The sequence below is a fragment of the Chenopodium album genome, chromosome 9 (genome assembly GCF_948465745.1).
Source record: "Chenopodium album chromosome 9, dcCheAlbu1.1, whole genome shotgun sequence".
NCBI classification, from domain to species: Eukaryota; Viridiplantae; Streptophyta; class Magnoliopsida; order Caryophyllales; family Amaranthaceae; genus Chenopodium; species Chenopodium album.
This window is the reverse complement of record NC_137842.1, coordinates 70,746,805-70,770,600: the sequence shown is the minus strand read 5'-3', so window position 1 is coordinate 70,770,600 and position 23,796 is coordinate 70,746,805. Positions and strand designations below refer to the sequence as shown.

At 36.8% G+C, this 23,796-nt stretch overlaps 2 protein-coding genes across 2 annotated transcripts; both read left to right on the top strand.

Annotated features, from left to right (window-relative positions):
- The first annotated feature begins 556 nt into the window (after positions 1-556).
- LOC145560432 (mechanosensitive ion channel protein 6-like) lies at positions 557-4,881 on the top strand. The gene is made up of 5 exons (XM_081621686.1): positions 557-3,245; positions 3,458-3,581; positions 3,692-3,985; positions 4,082-4,284; positions 4,373-4,881. The coding sequence occupies exons 1-5, from the start codon at positions 802-804 to the stop codon at positions 4,686-4,688; spliced, it is 3,381 nt and encodes a 1,126-aa protein (XP_081477812.1). The 5' UTR covers positions 557-801; the 3' UTR covers positions 4,689-4,881.
- A 1,015-nt stretch (positions 4,882-5,896) lies between these two features.
- On the top strand, positions 5,897-22,770 carry LOC145559115 (serine/threonine-protein kinase ATR-like). Its single transcript, XM_081620535.1, has 19 exons — positions 5,897-6,157; positions 6,283-6,427; positions 7,255-7,367; positions 8,293-8,627; positions 8,740-8,864; positions 10,112-10,256; positions 10,380-10,964; positions 11,059-11,134; positions 11,991-12,300; positions 12,593-13,846; positions 14,319-17,667; positions 17,760-18,323; positions 18,897-19,520; positions 19,758-19,952; positions 20,974-21,174; positions 21,491-21,630; positions 21,735-21,971; positions 22,081-22,235; positions 22,362-22,770. Exons 1-15 carry the CDS (start codon positions 5,998-6,000, stop codon positions 21,139-21,141), a joined length of 8,148 nt encoding a protein of 2,715 aa, XP_081476661.1. The 5' UTR covers positions 5,897-5,997; the 3' UTR covers positions 21,142-21,174; positions 21,491-21,630; positions 21,735-21,971; positions 22,081-22,235; positions 22,362-22,770.
- The last annotated feature ends 1,026 nt before the right edge of the window (positions 22,771-23,796 follow it).

Genomic DNA, 23,796 nt, shown 5'->3' with positions numbered 1-23,796 from the left:
TTTACGAGTAATTCAAATACTACATCCGTTTCATATTATTTGCAACGATTAGACATATTACTTTTCCACTATATATCAAATCGTTACAAATAATATGAAATGGAGGTAGTACAAAACCTTTAAAATAAAAATTAGAATGTACCTAGTTGTATTCAATTCATTCCACATAACCTCTGCTTTTGTATCTAGTAATGTTGGTCAAGCTGTAAATTGATCTACCTATAATCATATGTAAACGTAACACGGAAAAATAAAGAACTTGATTTGCTTATTAAAAAACAAAAAAAAAAGGTGTGAAATAACAATGAGATAAGCGTTAATTCTGGTATCAGTTTCAAATTACCAATGCTAGCTACCTAGCTGGTTGATTTTGTTCTTCAGTAATTTATTCATTTACTGCTAATTTCTTCTTTTTTTGGTGCAAATTATACAGCTAATTCTTATTATGTTAAAATAATTTAAAATAAGTATTGGTACAAAAAAGTAATTAAACTATTATTATATATACACATCTCTTAGATTATCTCTTAATTCCCTTTCTTATTAACCCAGAAAACTCAAGAATCTCATGCATTTCTTTACATAAACATAAAATCAGCCTACAACCACATTTCCCCAACCACAAGTTATATTACAAACATCCCAAATACAAAAATAAAAACTCCTAAATTCCTAATTCTTTTTTAATTTCAACTATATTTTCCCCAAATTTAGCAAACACAATCTATCTTACCTGTCCTTTGAAATTTTAACCCACTTGTATTTTGTTGTAATTATAGGTATAGAATTTGTTTTCTAAAAATGGAGTTTTCCTTGAGAAAATCAATATCCTTCCCTTTCAAACGCCATAGCTGTCAAAGCATCTTCTCCTCTTCTTCTTCTCCCTCCATTGGTGAACCTCACCCCATCCTCCCTCCTCCTCCTCATCATCATCATCATCACCGCCACGACGAACACGATGATTGTTCAGGCCATCATCCTATGACCTCTACCCCTCCAGGTGACCACCAAGTCATCGTCAAAATCGACTCTTCAGACGACATTATACAAAGCAATACAACTTTTAATAATGGTAATATTACCTCTTTGTATCATAAGGAAGGTGAAGAGAATAAAATTGGACGTCCTCCCTTTTCCACCATGGCAGAATTCTCCTTCAGACAAGCAGCCGTGGACGACCCCACGTTGTCGCCTTCGGATTCATTGATAGGTAAGTTCTTGGAGCAAGAACAAGAGCTACAAGGCCTACAACGACGACATAACATGTCCGGCGAATTGTCCGTAAATATCGACATAGATGAGGTAGACATGGAAGATGATCATCTAAGACGCCAACAACAACAACAACACCAACAACAATTGCAACAACAACAACAACAACAATATATGAATTCACATCATGAAAATCATAGTATTCGACGACAAGTATTACAAGGTTTGCCACCTTTGCCTCCTGATTGTTTATCGAGGCAGAGTTTGAGTTATCGAAGCGATATTCAAAGTCCGGATATTGTTAATGGTAATGGAAATAAGTTAACCCCAATGTTGAACACCCGTAGCAATAGTATTAGTAGCAATAATAACATGGATGCTGCGTCGAGGGAGACACGTGTTTCGTTCCAAGAGTCGTTTAATCCGGACAACCACCCGAATATGATAAGGCAATCTTCATCTGAGGTTGATGATGACGACGACGACAATGATGATGATGCCTCCTCCTCGAAGGCGGGTGATCATCATGGGAATAATAGTCACCATGATGCTTATGATGAAGAAATTGGGTCAACAACGAGAGTTATGGGGGGTGGTGGGGTGAGTGTTCATAGGAGGAGATCTAGAAATTCGAACAACAATTCTAACAATACTAACTTAAAGGAGAGGGAGATGATGATGAACAATGCTAACAGTAGTAGTAATCATGATCGAGGGGATGATTTGAATGAGGTTATAAGGTGTACATCAAATTCTTCGTCGAGGAAGATGAGTAGTACGGTTTCCATAGCTAAGACGAGGTCTAGGCTTATGGATCCTCCTCCTACTCCATTTGATCAAAGGTCCGCGTCAGGGGTTATACCAAAGTCGGGCCAAATCTTGAACAACAGCAACAGCAACAACCACAACAATGATAATAATAAGTCGGGTTTGCTTGGGAAATCGTCGATTGGTGATGAGGAGGAGGAGGATCCTTTCTTGGAGGATGACCTTCCAGAGGAGTACAAAAGGGGACAAATTAGTACCATACTAATTCTTGAATGGGTGAGCCTTGTTATTTTGATAGGTTCTTTAGTTTGTAGCCTTGTTATTCCTGGTTTAAGGCATAAATCTATATGGAGGCTAAAGTTGTGGAAATGGGAAGTTTTTGGGTTTTCACTCATTTCCGGGAGGTTGGTTTCGGGTTGGGTGATTAAAGTTCTTGTGTTCTTCATTGAGAGGAATTTCTTGCTTAGAAAGCGGGTTTTGTACTTTGTATATGGTTTGAAGAAGGCGGTCCAAAATGTTATCTGGTTAGGACTTCTTATCTTAACTTGGCATTGCATTTTTGACAATAAAGTTGCAACTCGAGCTACGACTAAGCCTCTTAAGACTGTCACAAAACTCTTGGTCATATGTGAAGGGGGTGCTGTTCTATGGCTGTTAAAGACCTTAATGGTTAAGGTTTGTGCATCGACGTTCCATGTGAACGCGTTCTTTGATAGGATTCAAGAGTCATTGTTCAATCAATTTGTGATCGAGACACTTTCAGCCCCTCCTTTGTTCGACTTAAGAAGTGCTCGAGAAGAAGAGGAGAGGGCATTGGCCGAGGTACAAATGCTACAAAATGCCGGCATCAATATTCCAATTGACCTTAAATCATCTGTTCTCGAAAGAAGTAAGAGTGCAACCGTAGGTTTGCAGCATCTATATAGCCAGAACAGTAAGACTCTCGGGACAGGGACCGTGTCGCAACCCATCAAGAGTCCTGTGAGACAAAGTGTAGGCCTTTCAGGGCCAATTGGTAGGAAGTATCATGACGAAGGTATACCAATTGATCGGTTGCATAGGCTAAACCAAAAAAATGTCTCTGCTTGGAATATGAAACGATTGATAAGAATTGTAAGACACGGGTTTTTGACTACATTAGATGAACGTATAGAGAATACTAATACGACTCATGAAGACGAGTCCACGACACAAATTAGGAGCGAGGTTGAGGCTAAAGCTGCAGCAAAGAAAATATTTCGCAATGTTGCTAGACCAAGGTCTAGGTAAGTACCACATATAAGAAGTTGCTTAAAATTTCTAGTGTTCTTTACATTTTCTCTACATTAATTGGTTCCTCATTACTTGTTTCCTTTATTAATTAGTTCCCCCTTTAACAAAATCACGAACTAAATAGTTCCTTGATGTAGTCCACATCAATATACAGTAGCTTAGTTTAGTTGGTTAAAATCTTACCTGTATATGAATGTAATTTCAGGTACATATATTTGAATGACCTTATGCGATTCATGCAAGAAGACGAGGCATTTAAAACAATGAGTCTTTTTGAAGGAGCTTCTGAAGCTGGAAGAATAAGCAAGTCGGCATTGAAGAATTGGGTGGTAAGAACACTCACTAATAAAACCCATAGGCCTTAGCTTGTTATCAATTGCTTAAAGTTTTGTGACGATTAAATTTCATCGTATCTTCTTACAATCAACTTCATTCACAGGTTAATGCATTTCGTGAACGAAGAGCTCTGGCTTTAACTCTTAGTGACACGAAAACAGCGGTTAACAAGCTACACAAGATGGTGGATGTTTTAGTGAGCGTAATCATAATTCTGATTGCTGTAATCGTGCTTAACATCATACCTTCAAAGTCCATCTTATTCCTAAGCTCTCAACTTGTTGTTGTGGCTTTTGTTTTTGGTAACACTTGTAAGAATGTCTTTGAGTCCATCATCTTCTTGTTTGTTATACACCCCTTCGATGTTGGTGATCGTTGTGAAATCGATGGAGTTCAGGTATAAATAAACACTAGAAATATATCAAACTTGCTTAATATTCATGTCTACAATACATTAATTTTTTTTAATCAACTTCGATTTCCTCATTTGCAGATGGTTGTGGAAGAAATGAACATTTTAACCACAGTTTTCTTAAGATACGACAACCAAAAGATTATGTATCCGAACTACATTCTTATATCGAAGCCCATTCATAACTACTATCGTAGCCCTGATATGGGAGATGCTGTCGAATTCTGCCTTCATGTTGCTACTCCTCCAGAGAAAGTTACACTTATTCGACAAAGAATAACTAGGTAAATAAAATTTGTTATCGAAGCTAAATTAAATTTGTTTTTGTAGTTATACAAAGTATGCTAATTATTCTTATAATTTTTTGTGCAGCTACATTGTGAACAAGAAGGAACATTGGTATCCAGACCCAATGATAGTTGTGAAAGACGCGGAAAATCTATACATGTTGAGGATAGCAGTATGGGTGACACACAGAATGAACCATCAAGACATGGGAGAAAGATGGGTAAGACGCGCTCAATTGATAGAAGAATGTGTAAAGATCTTCAGAGAGTTGGATATAGAGTACCGCGTCTATCCTATGAATGTTAATGTTAATTCCATGCCTCCTGTGTTCTTCCCTCCTTCTAACATGGGTGCCGATCCTTTTATTGCTGAAGGAGCTAAGGAGGTTGCTCATCATTGAAGATCATAAAATTATAGTGGGGTGTAATTTTGGTTAACTTTATTTTGTGCTCTCTTAGGAAATGATTGATGATTAAATGCGAAATCTTTTGTTGTAATCTATTTAATCCTATGTCTTCTTGTATAACTTGTAAACATGTAAACAATTTGTATTTAATTTTGCCATTGCCTTTCTTGCATACTTCTTTTCATGGTTTATAATTAGATTATTAGTGCATATACTCTTGGTCTTCATTTTATCTATAGTCTTATACAATATGGAACGATTTAATCTCATGTCTTGGATATCACCTTTAAGACTTTAAATAATTAATCTAATTGACATCTGCATCCATGTTCACATTCTTACCTTAAGCATTTTGAATTTTTTTAAGTGCATCATTTTAACTTTCTACAATGCGTGCTTTATAAAGTAAGTATATTACTCCGTGTTAATTTTTATTTTGATTATTTTATTATAATTAATACAAAGTACAAGTAAGACACCCGTTCACTTCACTTTAATTTTTTGTTGAAATGAAATTATTTTTATTGAACTAAATTATTTTTAATGATTTTCTATTATATTTTTTCTTTAAAGTTACTGAATTTTGCTGAATTAAAATTATGTTTACTAAACTGAAATTATATTTAATATTCCGTATTATTTAATTACAGTGAAGTGAACAAAGTCTATAACTATCTAATTTGACATATATGCCGATTAAAATGATGCACTCGATTACAAAACCAAGCAAGTAGTACATAGTACTCTTTATTGAATTAGGTCCTGTTTGACAAAAGTAGCGGTAGCGGGTAGCTTTAGCGGTTGAGTAGCGGGTAACTGTTAAGGTAGCGAGTAACGGTCAATTAGTAATGGGTAGAGGTTAGCTGTCAAAGTAACGGTTGATAGTATGAGTGCTTGGTAAAAGTAGCGGTTGCTATTCTAAAATATATCAAAAATTCATATAAATAATGTTTAAAAAGTAATAAAAAAATTGTCAAATGCTACCCGCTACTTCTAAACGCTACTATTTTTGACGTTTGAGAAAAGCTACCTCTATTGCTACTAAAATCGCTACCTTGCCAAATACTCTCAGATTTTTTCTAATATTGTTTTAACTGGTTAAAACGCTAACCGCTACCTCAAACGCTATTACCAAATAGGGCCGTAAGAAGAGGGGAAAATCACAGAGCGCGACACACATTCGAAACAAAGAGGGAAAAAATAATTAAAAAGAAAATGAAAACACAACTTGTTCTTCTTCGTCTTCGTCTTCACCAGTGTCTCTGACACTAGAAGCTACAGAAGAGAGAGAAAAAGCGACGCCATGGCCAGCATCTCAAGCTTGGTACACGAACTCCGAGAAAGATTCGCAGCTTCTTCTTCAACACCTACCAACAACAAACGAGACGACGTCGCTTTAGAAACCAGATTCCGCTCCGTTCTCCCTAATCTCCTCAACGCCTACGTCATCGCTTCTCCTTCAGGTTCACTTTCTCTCTCCTCTGAAATCGAATTTTACCAGAAATTAACCATCAATTTCACCTAGGGTTTTCGATTTTACCAGAAATTAATCATCAATCTGATGCAATTTCTTGATTTTTTGGTGCAGCAAATGAGAGAGAAGTAATTGCAGTATTAAAGTTGTTAAATCATACCGCCAAGAATTTTCCTGGCGTTTTCTACCACGGAAAATCGAATGCAATTTTGCCGGTTATTGGCCGTCTCTTGCCGTTCTTTGCTGAGCCGACTTTCCGGTACCGAGAATTTTAGTTTCTTTAATTTAATAAGTTGCTTGAATTCAATATTTTGAATGCTATTTTTGGATATTTTGACTTATATGAAGTACTAAAAGCTTGTATGTTGTACTTTGTTTACTGTAAGCTTCTAAATTAGGTCACTAAATATTTGGACACATTTTTTTCAATGTGCTGATGAATTTGATTGATTTGTGAGCTGTAAGTCGAGGAATTCGTTGCGAATGCTGAAAAAATAGGGTTATGTATTGTTTAATTTTGAGGCTTGGTGTCTAACTTTTTATCATTTGATGAGTTATAGCTGTATAAATTATGAAGTTTATGAGGAATGTATTTTATAATACTGATTAATGCAAGTGGAGATGCCTTCAATTTTTGTGGTAATTTTCCAATAATGCATCTATGTGTATGCCTGTATGGTGTCCAATGGACCTCAGGTCTTAGGCGTGCCTTGTTATTAATACTTACATAACCAATGTGGGACAATTTTGGAATGTTAGTTGCTTTTTGGATGATATTGGTAAATATGAGCATAATATCAAAAAGGATGCTGTTTTTTTTTTTTTTTAATAATTTTTTTTGTCTTTGAGTAAATGGACATGTCAAGCTCTAGTATTACGAAGCAAAAGTTTTTTTTGTTCATTTCCATACTGTTTTGCTGTGGCGTAGATCCAAATTTCTCCATGAAGGAAACTAGATAAGGAGCTGTTTTGAATTTTTTTTTTTTTAAAATCCCTTTACCCTAGGCTAGTGCCTAGTGCCTTTGGGGTGTCATACTGTCATTTATTCATTGGTCTCTTGTTGGAGAATTAATAAGAACTACACAGGGACCGACATGGAGTGATTCTTGAAACCATCGGCTCTCTTCTAGCATTGCTTCGAAGTGGGGATCAAGATGCATATCGTCAGTTTTTCCTGGATGCCATGCTGTTAATAGAAGGTATATAGATATTGCGATTCTTTTTTTTTTTTGTTTGATGATTATTTTACTCTTTCTTAAGTTTAGTATGGATTATTGCATGCCAAAATGGAAATCAGTGGTTACTGATTTGCAGAATTTGGAAGTTGGACATCTGTACCATGGGCCTCACTTTGATCGTTGGGTTTCAAAGATATTATTTTATCCTGTGTTGGTATGCAATGTGTGCTAGTATTAAGAATGACTATGGGAGTGTAATTCTTTACTCTTCACTTTAACTTGTCTAACATTGATTATAGAGAACAGAAGCATGCAAATCATATCAACAATGACATATCTGGAATGTGGTTTGCCAAGGTTAAACTAATTGGAAACTGTTAATTGTGCCTTTATTCCACGACCCTTTGTATATGAGTTAAGTTTTTTCTTTTTGATTCTTCCTCACTAGTCATATTGGATACACGTCCAAGTCAAACTAGGCTGGCATCTGTCTATCTTTAACTCTAAGCATATTAAGAAGTTGTTGGGGTTAGTAGGTTTAAGTGGGTTTTATATTGTGGGATTTTCGGAAAGAGGGGAGATATCGTGACCTAAAACAGTATAGTAGGAACACAGAAAGATAAAAAAAAAATAAAAAAATAAAGGAGAGATTGAAAAGGTAGAACAAAAAATAGATAGAGGGAGCACTTTATGGGTTTGCTGCTTTTCTGTTGCTTCTTTCCAAATATGTTTAGGAACTTTTCTTCTGCTTAAATTACCCTTCCCCTCCCATACATGTAGGCTTATATTGTAAATTAGTACAAGTTTATTGAAGTTGTGGGTTTCTAGTTATGTTCCCCACATGCTAACATATTCAAGGTATCGGAAGAAAACAATATTTTAGATGCTATTCATGCCAATTTTACAAGTTACTTTCATTTTCTAAATTAGGTTTCTTATGGTACAGATCTTGGGTATGTAGGATCACTACACTACCGCAAATCAAGCATTATAGAATCTGCTCAAGTGTCTCTTAAATGCTTTTCAAAGTCATTTACCGAAATTTATAATGGTGGAGCATTACTCGGTGATCTCCCAGAATGTAACAAGCCTGGCGATGGGTATGGTATTTTAGTTGATCTCACGCTAAAGGAGAGGTGGAAATTATTTTCTACTTGGATCATTTGGCTCCTAAGTAAATGCTTGACAGAGGGAACTCTTTATGTGGAAGGACTTGTGACCTCTTCTTTTATTTTGGCTGTGTGCTCCATGTTAAGCTATGAAGATGCTGATTTGCATATGGTTGGTGGCACCTTCTTCTATTTGACATTTGTTCACTTTTCCCTTTCTTGAAATTGGTTTCTTCTATACATGGTCTCATTCTAGTATGGCTATTAATCATGTTTTATGGTAGGCATGTTTTGATTTCGCTCGGATTGCTGGAATGGCGATGAACTATGAGATTGTTCCATATGAGAAACTAATTTTTTCCATGATAATCATATTAAGCGAAGCTGATGGAAACCTTCCTGTTTTCAGGTATGATTTTTAGCGTGAAGTTTGAAAAATCAGTCTCTGGCTTCCTTAAGATTGATGTGTCAAAATATTTGTAGAAGTGGGCTTTAGTTTTGAAGCTTTTGCCTTATTTTAATTGTTTCCTTGTGGAATCCTGTAAAGTTTTTGCTCTTTTTTAATTTAGGTGTTGCTCCTTTGAAATCCTTTACTTGTGAAAAAAGAGCCTTCAATTCCAGCCACCTGTTTTCATATAGGAAGTTATTTCATGATTGTTTAGGACGAGAAAAGGTAATACCATAATAGACAGTCTGTATTATTGAATCTTATGCCAATATATTAATTATCTGAAATTTCTGTTTCTCTTTGGAGTTTTGTTACTAATGAAACAAACATAGCAGCCACTGACTGACCAGTCCAGGCCAGGATGCCAGTGATTTTCTCTCAACATATGGCTAAATCTCAGAATTATGATATAGTTTCTTTATTGTTCAAATATTAAAGTTATCTACACTACTTGCCTTGACCTATTTTCCACCTGTTCCTATGACTTGTTTCATATTATAGATGGTTGACAACTCTCCTAGTCTCCCAGAAAATTCCAGCTTTCCGTCGCAGTACTTTTTGTAAGTATCATTATTAAAGGAGTCAGGTGTAAAGTCAGGATTTATGATAGAAGATGAATTTAAATATTTTATTTCTTGTGCATGTAAAGCACAGAGAGGAAATGCACCATTTAACTTGGAGTATTAAGTATTTGATGGTTTGTGGATACAAAATATTTATTCTGCTGGTTATTTATGACAGTTCGGTTGATGTGAAGGATCAAATGCCTCAGTACTTGAGATTAGCTGTTGAGGATATAGTAGAATACTTGAGAAACAAGCGGACATATATTTGTGCAAACATAACCTTCACCCTATGTTTCTTTGACACCTTGATTTACCTCAAAAATTGCTTGTCGTGTAGACGACACTTGGATACTTCATTATCAACTAAAAATTTGACTTTTAATACAAAATAGCATAGTCCAATGCTTGGACACCCAAATCCGAGTAGACACTTAATCCTTGTCTGAGTAACATAGGTAGGTGCCATCACCTACTACCCACTTAAGTCTCATTTGTGTATGTGCCTCTTTCCTGGTAATGGTTATTCTTTATTTGTTCTTTAACAAATAGCATATCATTCTTAAATGGACTTCTATTCTGATATAAGCATATCAAATGTTCCATTGTTCTTTGCCTTAGAAAATATGTTGTTTTTCCTTGCAGAAACATGGCTTTTGACTCCACTATAGGTAGCTGTCTTGATGTTCTGCATTCCAGGTGCCCTGCTGACATTGTTAGATCAACAGCTGCTGAATTAGTTATTGTGTTCTTTAACTCTCTTCCAAAAACTAAAAGTTCCGAGTTACAGGTCAAGATTAACCCCCTTTTCTCCTAATTTATCGCCTTTTTCCTTACAAGACAAATTGGAAGATATTTTGACTCATACACGGCCTCTTGGTTTGAAAAATATTATTTGTATGTTGTTTGACAGGCTGCCCTGTGTAGTGCGTATATCCGAGTCTGTAGAATTTGTCATCCTCGTGTCTGGAAGCCAAAATCTCTACTAAATATGATTTGTTCCTCAAGTGTTTGCTTAATGCTACAAGATTGCTTTGAGGTGGCTATTTCTATTCTTGGTCCTGATAGGGTTGGGGCCCTTGGGGGAGGCACCATTAGTGATACTACGAGTTGTCATTTAGCAGCATGTGACAATAGATCAGATAGGTTCAGAGTAGATTGTAAAAGACCAGCAGAGGATTTAGGGACTTCCAAGTTAAAGCGCCAGAAGACAAATGGAGAAGAGGTCACATCTGATTTTGTTGGGAAGAGAGAGGATCGGTGTTTTCACCTTAATTTGGAGACAAACAGAGAATACACTGCTGATATGTGCACATCACTTCTTTCAGCTGTTGAATCTCTGAAACCTTCAGGTCTTCATACAAAGGCTACCAGAGATGAACTTGCTCTAGCAACTCTTAGCATGTTTTGCACGGTCTTCTGCAAATACCCAAACACCAATATATCAGCAAAAATTTTTGAGCTGATATATTTGTGGATCCCATGGATTTTCCAGCAGGTATGAAGTAGGATGAAGTTAGGTCTTGTATCACCATTGGTTGCTACCTCTTGGAATCATTATTTCCGAGTCTGATACAATGTCTCTCATGTAGGCAAATCATGAGAATTCTATCCGAATTGACTTGTCAAGCTATTTTGAAGCATTACACAAAACATTATTATTGCCAAGTAAGAAAAAAAAAATGTACTTCCTTCGTTCTCTTATTTACTTTACCTGTTTCATTTATCACGCTTGCCAATGCATAACTCTAACCATAAATAGCTTTAATTCTCAGTGAGTAAAATCAGATATTATGAAAGTATTAATAGAGATGGGATTCTAAGAAGATCCCACATAAATATGTTTTTCCTTACATATAACTCACAAAAGACAGTCAATGGTGGGGATTTGAATAGTGTAAAAGTAAAAGTAGGTCAAGTGAAAAAAGAACCAAGGAAGTACTATCTTTGTGGAGGAAATTTAAGAGTATGCTCTTCCTTTTAGAATATTAAGCTCTAAACAATAATAATCAAAGCTGTTTGCTTTTGTTAAAGAAGATTTCAACCTGCACTTGGACATTTAATCTCGTGTCAATCTCATGCATGTTCTGTATGCATTGCTAGGCTGAATCTTTTATTTATTTATTTAGTTATTTATTTATTTTTAATAATCTGGGTTTTGCTATACATACATATTTTCTGATCTATCTATGATTCTATGATATATAACATTTACCTCCTCACTCCATAGTTAGGTAATGTAGATACATCAATTGTTTACTCAATATCCTCCTAAGAACTGATTATCATTGCTCTTTTTAAATCCTTGTTTGTGAATTTGGCTGTAATGTTATTTATTGTCGCGTGACATCTAAATGAAACATACTTTTTTTTTTTTTAATTTATTTATATTATCTTGTTCTTTCTCTGTCTACTGAATACAGGTGCTTTTTCCATGTAGTCTTTTGCATTATGTTTCGTCAAATTCAGTTTGCTTTTAACAATTATTTCTTGACTTTTGATGTTTTGGTAACTTTATATTTAGGTCCCTTTCTTGAAAATGTGAAGCACTTTTGCAATGACAGTTGTAACATGGATCTTATCTTTTCTGTGCTCAAGCTTCCATGGACTCATCATCTTGAGGTCGTCAAAACCCATCAGCCATGGAGAACTAAATGCCTTTCCATTCAAATCTTGTCTCTGATCGGTCCCAAGTTAGAACTTCAACTTGATGTTTTGAATTTGGGACTTCATGATGCAGTGGAAGAAGTCAGGATGGAGGCTGTCATGGCTATGCCAATTATTGTCATGTCATCAGATTTTTGTGCACTCTCATCTATTTTAACATGGCTCAAGTAAGTGAAGGATGTTTTGTGCTTGCATATGATCTGAAACTGGATGTTGTCTCTTACAGGCACAGATGATTGCCTTTAATCCTTCTTTCCCTTTTTTTTTTTTTTAAAAAAAAAAAAAAAATTCTCTCCTCATGAACAAAGCATACTTGAACAAAGCATACTGATGTCTTTAATAAAAAGTATCCTAATGTCCACTGTGGATTGTAGCTACAATTGAGTCTGCTTTTGAAGACCTTATATACAAGGAAATGCTAATATTGCTACTGTTTGCTATTTGTTTCTCAATTTGTAGGTATCTTGGGGAAGAGGTGCATGAGAATGTCAGAAAAGTAATTCCTTTTTCTTTAGGATATTTGTCATGCCTGACAGAATTTTGTCATAATTCTGATGGTAGGAGTGCACATGGTTGCAAAGTTTCCTTTCATAGCGATGAAAAGCACAATCTGATGCTGGATTCTTTATTTCAAGGATTTTGGTGTGCGAAGTGTGATAAAAAGGTTGTTCATGCTGATGCTCGGAATTCATTTGTCATGCATGTCCCGGATAATATATGTATAAAGGACACTGCTTTGTGTGACTTTGGCTACATACATTCATTGTTCTTCAACTTTCTTTTTGATGAGTCTTCCGAAGAGGTCCAAGTTTCCTGTGTAACAATATTTCACCGAATCATCATGCATGCAGAGAGAAAAGTTCTTCTAGAAACAAGAGCCCAATGGATTAAATGTATTGAATTCCTGCTCCTCCATAAAAAGAGGTCTTTGAGGGAAGCATTCTGCTCTCAGCTCAGGTTCTTTCTGGATGATAATATTTTAATTTGTCTGTTTCCAGAGATGGAGATGCCTAATGCAAGTAAAAGACAGATGTTTTTTGATAAAATAGTAAAAGCACTTGCAACAACTGAAGACCCCCAAATTGTTGAAACTTTATTGGAGTCAGCTGCTGAGATTATGATGGCAGTGGATATAAACTGTCAGCTTTTCTTAGCTTCGCTTATTTTGCTAGTTGACAAACTTGACAATCCCCATCTAACTGTTAGAGTGACTGCTGCAAGGTTAATTGATCGGTCTTGCTACTTTCATCTTCAAGGAGGAGTTGAACTAGTCCTTTCAAAGTTCACTCATATTCGAAATGAGTTATTTGAGTATCTTTGCCTACGGCTTGTAAACCGTTCAGAAATGGTGAGGGAATTTGCCGAGGCTGTTCATGGTATTGAAACCAAGAAGCTGGTCCTCAAAATGATTCCGGTTGTTCTCCCAAAGCTTGTTGTCGCCCAAAAGAATGACGAACAATCAGTTGCTATTTTGCATGAGCTTGCCAACTACTTGGACACAAATATGGTGAATATGATTGTTCGCTGGCTACCGAAAGTACTTGCTTATGCTCTTCAGCAATCTGATGGCAAAAAATTGCTCTCTGTTTTGCAATTTTACCACGAGCAAATAGAATCAGACAAGCAACAATTATTTGCTGCTTCATTACCTGATTTATTGGAGGAATTAGTGTGCTTTGTGGATGGAAATGACCCAGAAGAGATTAGCCAAAAGTATGTATTTTGGTTTGTAAATCTTGGTGGATGCCTCCTTTATATCATTCCAATCTATGGCTATTGAGATCTGTGCTACTTGGAGCCAGGTACTTGTATCGGACTTCGGTGCTTGTTCAGTCAGACTCCACAATTTTGTGAAATCTGCACTTGTTTTCGGCCTAAAATGAATGTTCATAGTGTCTATACCCATGTCAGAGTTTCGTGGATCTGATACAAGTACTTGAGGTGAAATGTAGAGTCCGAGTAACATAGGTTTCTTTTTTATTTTACTTTGCTTTATGCGAGGCTTCACATGCAATTCTAGTGTAGCACAAGATATTGTGCATATATGCCAATTATCCTTACCTTTTTTCTCATTCTAGAATAAGTTCTCATGATTTAGTATATCACAGAAATATGATATAAACTATCCTGTATTATTCATGTTCATCTTTATTTCATTGTGTAACTTTCTTATATTCGTTGACAGGTTGGGAAGAGTACCACAAATGATAGAAGAAGTTGCAAAAACTTTGACGGGAAGTGAAGATCTTCCTAGCTTCTTGAAGAATTATTTTGTTGTCATTCTCAAAAGAATTGATACGAAAATGCTCCAGGCAAAGGACATCTCTTGGCAGAAGCAAGCTATTAAAAGAATAGAATTGTTGATTAAGTTGATGGGTCCTCACCTAAGTACCTATGTACCAAAACTTATGGTGCTTCTCATGCATGCGATTGAGAAGGAATCCCTGCGAGGTGAAGGTCTCGCTGTGTTACATTTCTTCATCAAGCAGCTGGCAATGCTGTCACCATCTAGTGCCAAGCATGTCATATTTCAAGTTTTTTCTGCTCTAATTCCCTTTTTGGAGAAAGAAAAAGACAAGCCTTCTATGCATTTGGATAAAATTGTTGATGTTATAGAAGAGCTTGTGTGTGAAAATAAGGATATACTAAAGCAGCACATTCGTGAATTTCCTCTGTTGCCCAGCATTCCTGCGTTAATAAAGGTAAATCAAGTGATACAAGAAGCACGAGGGTCAATGACTTTGAAGGATCAATTGCGAGATGCCGCTGATGGCCTGAATCATGAAAACTTAAATGTAAGGTATATGGTTGCTTGTGAACTAAGCAAACTACTGAACCTTAGGAATGAGGATGTAGCAGCAACAATTGGCACAGAAATGGGTTTAGATGTTACTGTTTTAAGCTCTCTGATTACATCTTTATTGAGAGGATGTTCTGAAGAATCACGGACTTCAGTTGGGCAGAGGTTAAAAATGGTGTGTGCGGACTGTCTTGGCGCTCTAGGTGCTGTTGATCCTGCTAAGGTAAAGGCAGCACCATGTCAAAGATTCAAAATCCAGTGCTCTGATGATGATTTGATCTTTGAACTGATCCATAAGCACCTCGCCAGGGCATTCAGAGCAGCCCCTGATGCTAACATCCAAGATGCTGCTGCATTTGCTATTCAGGAGCTGCTAAAAATTGCTGGATGCAATGCTGTGGCCTCTTTGTCACAGATGCTGAAAGTTGGTGTACTGGGGTCTAAGGGCTCTAATGATTGTCAAGTGATGAGTGAAAGGGGTCAACGGTTGTGGGACCGATTTTCTGACTATGTTAAGGAGATCATTGCACCATGCTTAATTTCTCGGTTTCAACTTTCCGATTCATCAGAATCTTCCTCTTCTGGTGCTATATATCAACCTTCTTTGTCATTCAGGAATTGGATCTTTCGTTGGATTAAAAAACTGATTGTGGACGCTACCGGATCTCGTGCAAGCATTTTCAAGGCTTGTCGTGAAATAATGCGCCATGATATGCAAACAGCAACATATTTACTACCTTATTTAGTTCTTGATGTTGTTTGCCATGGTTCAGAGGCAGCCCGCTCCGGTATTACAGGAGAGATATTGTCTGTCCTGGATGCAGCTGCCTCAGAGAATAGTGGTGCTGCAGTTCTTGTAATTAGTGGTGGGCAAGGTGAGATTTGTATCCAAGCTGTTTTTACTCTGCTTGATAATATGGGACAATGGGTTGATGATGTGGGTCAAGAAATAGCACTTTCCCACTCTCCATTTGTTTCCTCTAAAGAAGCTTCCAAGTTAAGGAACACAACTAGCAACTCTGCAACTGATAGGGACAAACTTCGTGCACAATGCAAATATGTTTCTGAGCTTTTGGATGCAATTCCAAAGGTGACCCTAGCAAGGGCATCCTTTAGGTGCCAGGCTTATGCTAGATCATTGATGTACTTTGAATCGCATGTTCGGGTAAAATCAGGTTCGTTTAACCCAGCAGCTGAGAGGAGTGGCATCTTTGAGGATGAAGACATTTCATTCCTGATGGAAATCTATAGTGGTATGGATGAACCTGATGGTTTATCAGGGTTGGCTAGCTTAAGAAAGTCAGTAAGTTTACAAGATCAGCTGCTAATAAACAAAAAAGCTGGAAACTGGGCAGAGGTCCTGACTTCTTGTGAACAAGCTTTGCAGATGGAATCTACCTCAGTTCAAAGGCATTCAGATGTTCTCAATTGCTTACTTAATATGTGCCATCTTCAGACAATGGTTACCCATGTGGATGGCCTAATATCTAGAATTCCTCAATATAGGAAAACATGGTGCATGCAAGGGGTGCAGGCTGCATGGAGACTTGGCAAATGGGACCTAATGGATGAGTATCTAGATGGAGCTAATAAAGAAGGCCTACTTTGTAGCATTTCTGACAGCAATGCTTCGTTTGACATGGATGTTGCTAAAATTCTTCAGGCAATTATGCAAAAAGATCGATTTGTGGTTGATGAGAAAATTGCTTTATCAAAGCAAGCTCTTATTGCTCCATTAGCTGCTGCTGGCATGGACTCATATGCGCGGGCTTATCCGTTTATTGTAAAACTTCATCTTTTGAGAGAGCTAGAAAACTTTCGTGATCTACTCGGTTGCCATTCTTTCCTGGAAAAACCTTTTCATCTTGGACACCCAGAGTTTTTGAAAGTTATAGATAACTGGGAGAATAGGCTAAAATTCACACAACCATCTCTCTGGGCAAGGGAACCACTTTTAGCTTTCAGGAGACTTGTTTTTGGTGCCAGTAAAATGGGTGCTCAAGTTGGAGACTGCTGGCTTCAATATGCTAAGCTTTGTCGCTCTGCTGGTCATTATGAGACAGCTAATCGAGCTATTCTTGAGGCGAGTTCTTCTGGCGCTCCTAATGTCCATATTGAAAAAGCCAAGCTTCTATGGAGCATGAAGCGGTCTGAGGGTGCAATTGCTGAATTGCAGCAGTCTCTCTTAAACATGCCTATAGAAGTTGTTGGGTCTGCTGCAATATCATCTATTACTAGCCTTGCCTTGATTCCACCAAATCCGCAACCCTTGCATGGTGATACTCAAGCTCAAAATGAGAATCGTAATATAGGAAAGACCCTTCTCTTATACTCAAGATGGATCCATTATACTGGACAAAAGCAGAAAGAAGACGTAATGAGTCTGTATTCTAGGGTGAGGGAATTGCAACCTAAGTGGGAGAAAGGTTACTTCTATGTTGCTAAATATTGTGATGAAGTTCTTGTTGATGCTAGAAAACGTCAGGTGGAAAATGTTGATACTAATCCAAGGATACCACCTGCTTCTGGTATCATCTCTAATAATTCAAATGCTGAGAAGCCTTGGTGGGTTTATCTTCCTGAAGCACTTTTATTTTACGCTAAAGGCCTTCACAGAGGTCATAAGAATCTTTTCCAAGCCCTCCCAAGATTGTTGACCCTTTGGTTTGACTTTGGAAGTGTATATCATCAGAGTGGGTCATCAAATAAAGATCTAAAAAATGTTCAGGGAAAGGTTGTATTTTGGTTGTGAATTCTCAAATATCATTTAACATTGTTTAATGCTTCATTATCTTCTTTTGACATCACTATTAATGTATTACACAGGTAATGAGTATTATGCGAGGCTGTCTGAAAGATTTGCCAACTTATCAGTGGCTGGCTGTTCTGCCACAGTTAGTTTCTAGAATCTGCCATCAAAATGAAGAGATTGTTCGATTGGTCAAACACATCATTACTTCTGTTCTCCGGCAGTATCCTCAGCAAGCTATATGGCTCATGGCGGCTGTTTCTAAATCTGCTGTTTCTTCAAGGAGACAAGCAGCTGCAGAGATCTTGCAAGCTGCGCGCAAGGGGCCCAGTCCAGACAGCCGTCGTAATGAATTTTTTTCTCAGTTTACCAGTTTAATTGATCATCTGATTAGGTTGTGCTTTCATGCCAGCCAATCAAAAGTGAGAACAATCAATATCTTAACTGAATTTAGTTCCCTGAAGAGAATGATGCCTCTAGGAATCATAATGCCTATTCAGCAGTCTCTCACAGTTAACTTGCCTACTTGTGAGTCACCCTTGACAGACTCATCTAATATCTTTTCAGCTACTGAACTTCCAACAATAGCTGGAATAGCAGATGAAGTTGAAATACTTTCATCTCTTCAACGTCCCAAAAAAGTAAGTACTTGCACATTCCACTTTCATTCCAGACCATGCTTGCTTTAGTTAATAAATATGATGGTATATATTGATTCCATATTTAAGTGATGCTGCATCAATCTCTCCACCATCATTATAACATGACCCGAGTGATATCAAATACTTGAAAATTGGATATTTCAAACTCTGCTAACTATTAATGTTTTCTCTTACTTTGTTTTTAAAATTTTATAATATTAGGAAAATGCTTTTGATTTTTTTTTTTAACTATTTTTTGGAGAAATAATTGGTTCTTATTTGTAATAATTATTAGGATTTTTAAAGAAAACCTATCTGTAAGTGCTCCGTATATTCCCAAAACAACCATAAGTTAAAAGTTTAAATTAAATGATTGAAATCACCCATTAAATACTATTCTATCTACTCTGAAATCTGAGCACTTATTTAAGAGTTAATTACGTGAATAGATTACTTTGGGCTTTGCCTTTTGGTAATCACTTGGCATAACATTTCAACCTTTGAGCCTTATTTATGAAATGCTCTTAAAGATTTGATCAGATACAAGATTTTATAATCAATTTGCTTGTGCAGGTTGTTCTTGTTGGAAGTGATGGCATTGAGCGTGCGTTTCTCTGTAAACCCAAAGATGATCTACGAAAGGATGCTCGTATGATGGAATTTAATGCCATGATTAATCGTTTACTGTCAAAATGTGCTGAAAGCCGTCGAAGAAAACTATATATTCGCACTTTTGCCGTAATTCCTTTAACTGAGGATTGTGGAATGGTGGAATGGGTGCCTCACACTCATGGTCTACGGCACATTCTTCAGGATATCTATATAACGTGTGGAAAATTTGACAGACAGAAGACGAATCCTCAGATTAAGCGATTGTATGATCAATCCCAAGGGAGAATACCAGAAGATGAGATGTTGAAGACCAAAATACTTCCAATGTTTCCCCCTGTTTTCCACAAATGGTTTTTAACTACATTTGCTGAGCCAGCTGCCTGGTTCAGAGCCAGAGTTGCTTATGCACATACTACTGCAGTGTGGTCCATGGTTGGTCACATTGTAGGCCTCGGGGATCGACATGGAGAAAATATCCTTTTTGATTCTACTACAGGGGATTGTGTGCATGTTGATTTTAGTTGCTTATTTGACAAAGGTCTGCTGTTGGAGAAACCAGAGCTTGTGCCTTTCAGGTTGACCCAGGTGAGTGGAGTGCATGGTATTTGCATGTTTGTAAGAAAGTGATGTCCTGTAGTCTTTTGTGCCTTTACTGCTACCTTATTTTATTTTACTCCCTCTCATCATCTATTGGTATTTTGGTATCAAAAATAGGATATCCCTTGTTAAGCCTTTCGATTTCTTGATCTGAAATTTCATGGATGATTTATGACCGATGACAAGTTGATGCTCTAATTTAAGCTACTTTGCGGTGAATGTCAGAATATGATTGATGGATTGGGAATCACTGGATATGAGGGCGTCTTTCTCAAGGTGTGTGAGATCACTCTTTCGGTTCTCAGAACTCACAGGGAGACACTAATGAGTGTTCTTGAAACATTTATCCACGATCCCCTTGTAGAGTGGACTAAATCTCATAAATCAAGCGGAGTGGAAGTTCAAAATCCCCATGCCCAGGTTTGATAGTTTCTTCTGCACACTCAATCTTACCTCTGTTTCAGTTACTATGTTATTGACTTATTGTGTTAAAGCTGGCTCAGCTGTTTTGTAGAATAAATTGGTATTGAAAAATCTAATCTCCTGTAGCAATAAAATACTCATCCCCAAAGGCCCACACTAGAAAGGGAGGGAAATTGTCCAGGGTCACCTTATGCATCAAAGTATACCTCAATAGTCAATATACAAAGCATCATTCTCCAGTAATCCTTGATACCCCTTTTAGTCTGGCCATCCTTGGGAGTTGAGATAAATCACTAATCCCAAGGATGATGAAGTTTGCTAATAACCCATCGTGTCTTCCTTCCTTGGCCTTTTCTTTGATAGCACAGTATGCAAAAATGAAGTTAGGTTTGGCTTGAACATCTATGTGTGGTTTCTTGATCTTAAAGGAAAATGATTGTCTTTTACATGAAGAAATTGGTGGTTTGTCTCAGGAAAGTCACTTCTCCTTGATATGGCTTGACAGACATATGCTTTTCATTTCCCCTTCCCATCATTCTCTAAAAGTTTATTTTACCAAAACAAATTTTTAAAAAAGGCTCAGTTTTGGAAGTATGAGTTTGCCGCTTAGTATGTAAAAGAAAGAAGTTGTCTGGTAAAGGATGAATTCTTGTAGTTCAAATTAATAAATCAACCTGTTTTTCACATAATACTATAACTGTATCAATGGGTGGGATAAACTCAAATCGATATCAAAGGTGCAAATATTACTGAGTATCTGACAGAAAAATCTTCTGCAATTCATGCTGTTTCTAGAAGTTAGCATCTTTATTATGCACGAGTTAAGAAAGGTAAGTTGGATTGAGACTAAGGAGGAATTTGTTCCTTGATGATTGTTTATTGTGAGAAAGGAGGGAAGAACTAACAGCTGTTGACAAATGTACACTTACGTAATCTCATACAGAGATAGTGCAATTTGACAACTCAGACACTTATGTAATCTAATACCCTTACTGAATTGCATGTTCGTTAATTGCAGCGTGCTATTAGTAACATTGAAGCAAGGTTGCAAGGAATTGTTGTTGGGGTTGCAGCAGCACCATCTTTGCCTTTAGCTGTGGAGGGGCAAGCTCGTCGGTTGATTGCTGAGGCAGTTTCTCACAAAAATCTTGGGAGAATGTACATATGGTGGATGCCTTGGTTTTGATTGCAGTTTCTCTTGAGTCTACTGATCCTTGAGGTATTTTAGCTCAATTTTTTCCCTCTAAATTATGATACTGCCACTGAACATAATTATTGCTCATACTTTCTATTTAGAATGCCCAGACAAATATATGACCTGCTGTCATGCAACATTAACATTAACGTATGACCTGTTGCTATGCAACATTAACATTTGATCACCACCCCCGGCCCGGCTTTTCTCGAGTTGTGGGGTGCCAAATATCCAACTTCATTCTTCTGCTTGTATGCTTTATTAACAACTATGTGTGCCTGCCTGTATCCTTAGAAAATACTGTGTATGGTTCATGTTTGAGATTGGTGTATTTTTACAGGAGCAATTACTTTCTTGGATAATTCCTGTGACTCATTTTGCTGCGAGTAATAGTGACAAAATTTGTGCCTGCTGGAATTCTATGAATTGGTGTTTATTGTGAAAGAATGCACTATTTTCAAAGCTGGACAGTTATGCCTAGTTAAGTGTTTCTTTGATTAAGCATATGAGCTATCTTCTGTTCATCATATACTGTTTAAGTAGATTATCTGACACAAAGTAAGGTTATCTTTAGTGATTTTCAGGTTTAATACAAGTATGGAGCTTGATATTGGTTTGAGTGACCACATGCTGAGAGATGATGCTATCTTTCTCATCATTAGTTACAACAAAGTATATGATGTGTTTTGGTGTGCCTCCAAAGTCGTCCTGGATACTTATAAGCAATTAAATCTGAAATCATCAAAGTTTAGGTTTCCATGTTTCATTTTGCTGCTAAAGGCCCAGAGCAACATTGTGTTTCATGTTTACTTAAAATCAAGGTAAAACCTACTAAAATCCTATCACTAACAAGGACTGTGCTCTGGGCATATTATCAAAATTGGGCTTCTCATGAAATTACATTTGACCTTTAATTTACCACTAATGCAGGTGTAACTGTAGTCGGGACAGGATAGTTTCGACATTTATCTCTTAATCTAGGCAGATACTCCGATGAGCTCCTCATGGTTTGTACATATCGTATTGCAATCAATTATCACATGCTATACCTGAAGACTGTTGTATTGTAGGGAAAAAAAACTAAGGTAAGTTTATGCGAATTCTGACAATTTTTGGCTTGAAAGCAGCCAAGAAATTAGCATTCCATATCTTTGATCTTTTTTTAACCCTCTGGTTATCTGCTTACTGTGTTTATACTAAGTATATGACAGGACTCTGCTACTGCGCGACAGACTACAGAAGTTGCAGTCATTTGGGGAAAAAAAAAAAAAAAAAAAAAGAAGTCTTCTGAGATTCCCATAAGAATAGGGTTAGAATTAGGATAGTAAAATCATAGCACCCAAGTAAATCTGGGTGCCACATACACAGTTGCTCTAGAAGCTCCAATGGAGGCGGAAGGAGTTGAGCGTCACTTTGCTCATTGATGATGTAAATATAAACAAAAGACAAAGTAATTAGCTGGAGTTTAAACTCTTTAAGTTTTATAAATGATGATGATGTAAATTTTGGATATTATATGGCTCAAATAACTCAAATTTTATCCTCGTTGCACAAGAATACACTTGAGTTTTGTCCCTTTACAGAATTGGCAAATATATATTCTTCAAGTTTTAACATTTATTCACCTCTGCTCATTTTTCTTTCTTGTGCATACTGTTTTGAGTTTTGACTGACCACACTGTGTGGCCTACCATAAATAATAATTTGTTTTTATTTTTATTTTTTATTTGTATATCGTGATTCAAGTAATTTATGTTTTTTAAAATACAAAAGTAAGTATTTGTAGATTAATTAATCTTTTCTTTTTCTTTGTTTATTAATTGTCTTTTTTTTTTATTATCTTTATTCGATATTCAAAGGAAACGGGTGTTGGGCCTTTTTAAGAGAATTATAATGAAGATGGTAGAATAGGTTTGTCCAAACAGGGGACATGAATATAAAAATAAAAACCTTATGGGATCAATTTTGTTAGTGGTTATTTGATTAACAATTTGAATCAAATTATATTCTATTATGATTTTAAAATTGTATTAAAATCAAAGCTTTTGAGAAATGCAAAGCAATGTAGACTAGAGCTGCCAATTTGGGTAAATAGATCGGGTTTGGATCGGGTAAGAGTAGGTCAGGTCAACTCGGTCGGGTCAATTTGGATTAACTCCATAACCTATGCGGGTCGGGTTTGGGTTGGGTCATGCTTGAGTCAGGTCACGTCCGGTCATACTTCTTATCGGGTTTCGGTCGGGTTAATAACATGTCGGGTTACATTCGGGTCGGGTGAACAATAGGTCGGGTTTAATTCGGGTTTTCACGGGTTAAAACGAGTTAGGGTAATTCTCATATTCGAGTCAGGTTCGGTTCAAGTCAATAATTTGCGGGTTAAAATCGGGTCAGGTCATTCTCGGGTTTGAGTCGGGTTCGGTTCAAGTCAATAATTTGCAGATTATAATCAGGTTGGGTCATTTTCAAGTCGGGTTCGGTTCAAGTCAATATAATTTGCGGGTTATAATCAGGTTGGGTCATTTCCAAGTCGGGTCATTCTCGGATTCAAGTCGGGTTATGTTCAAGTCAATAATTTGCAGGTTACAATCAGGTCGGGTCATTTCCAAGTCAGGTCATATTCGGGTTCATCTAACTATAAATAGATAA

Excerpts from the sequence above, each read along its gene's own strand:
- LOC145560432 (XM_081621686.1), top strand. The coding sequence starts at position 802 with ATGGAGTTTTCCTTGAGAAAATCAATATCCTTCCCTTTCAAACGCCAT. Across the intron at positions 3,986-4,081 it reads GTGAAATCGATGGAGTTCAG|ATGGTTGTGGAAGAAATGAA; the intron begins GTATAAATAAAC and ends CCTCATTTGCAG. Across the intron at positions 4,285-4,372 it reads ATTCGACAAAGAATAACTAG|CTACATTGTGAACAAGAAGG; the intron begins GTAAATAAAATT and ends TTTTTTGTGCAG.
- LOC145559115 (XM_081620535.1), top strand. The coding sequence starts at position 5,998 with ATGGCCAGCATCTCAAGCTTGGTACACGAACTCCGAGAAAGATTCGCA. Across the intron at positions 6,158-6,282 it reads CGTCATCGCTTCTCCTTCAG|CAAATGAGAGAGAAGTAATT; the intron begins GTTCACTTTCTC and ends TTTTTGGTGCAG. Across the intron at positions 8,628-8,739 it reads AAGATGCTGATTTGCATATG|GCATGTTTTGATTTCGCTCG; the intron begins GTTGGTGGCACC and ends GTTTTATGGTAG.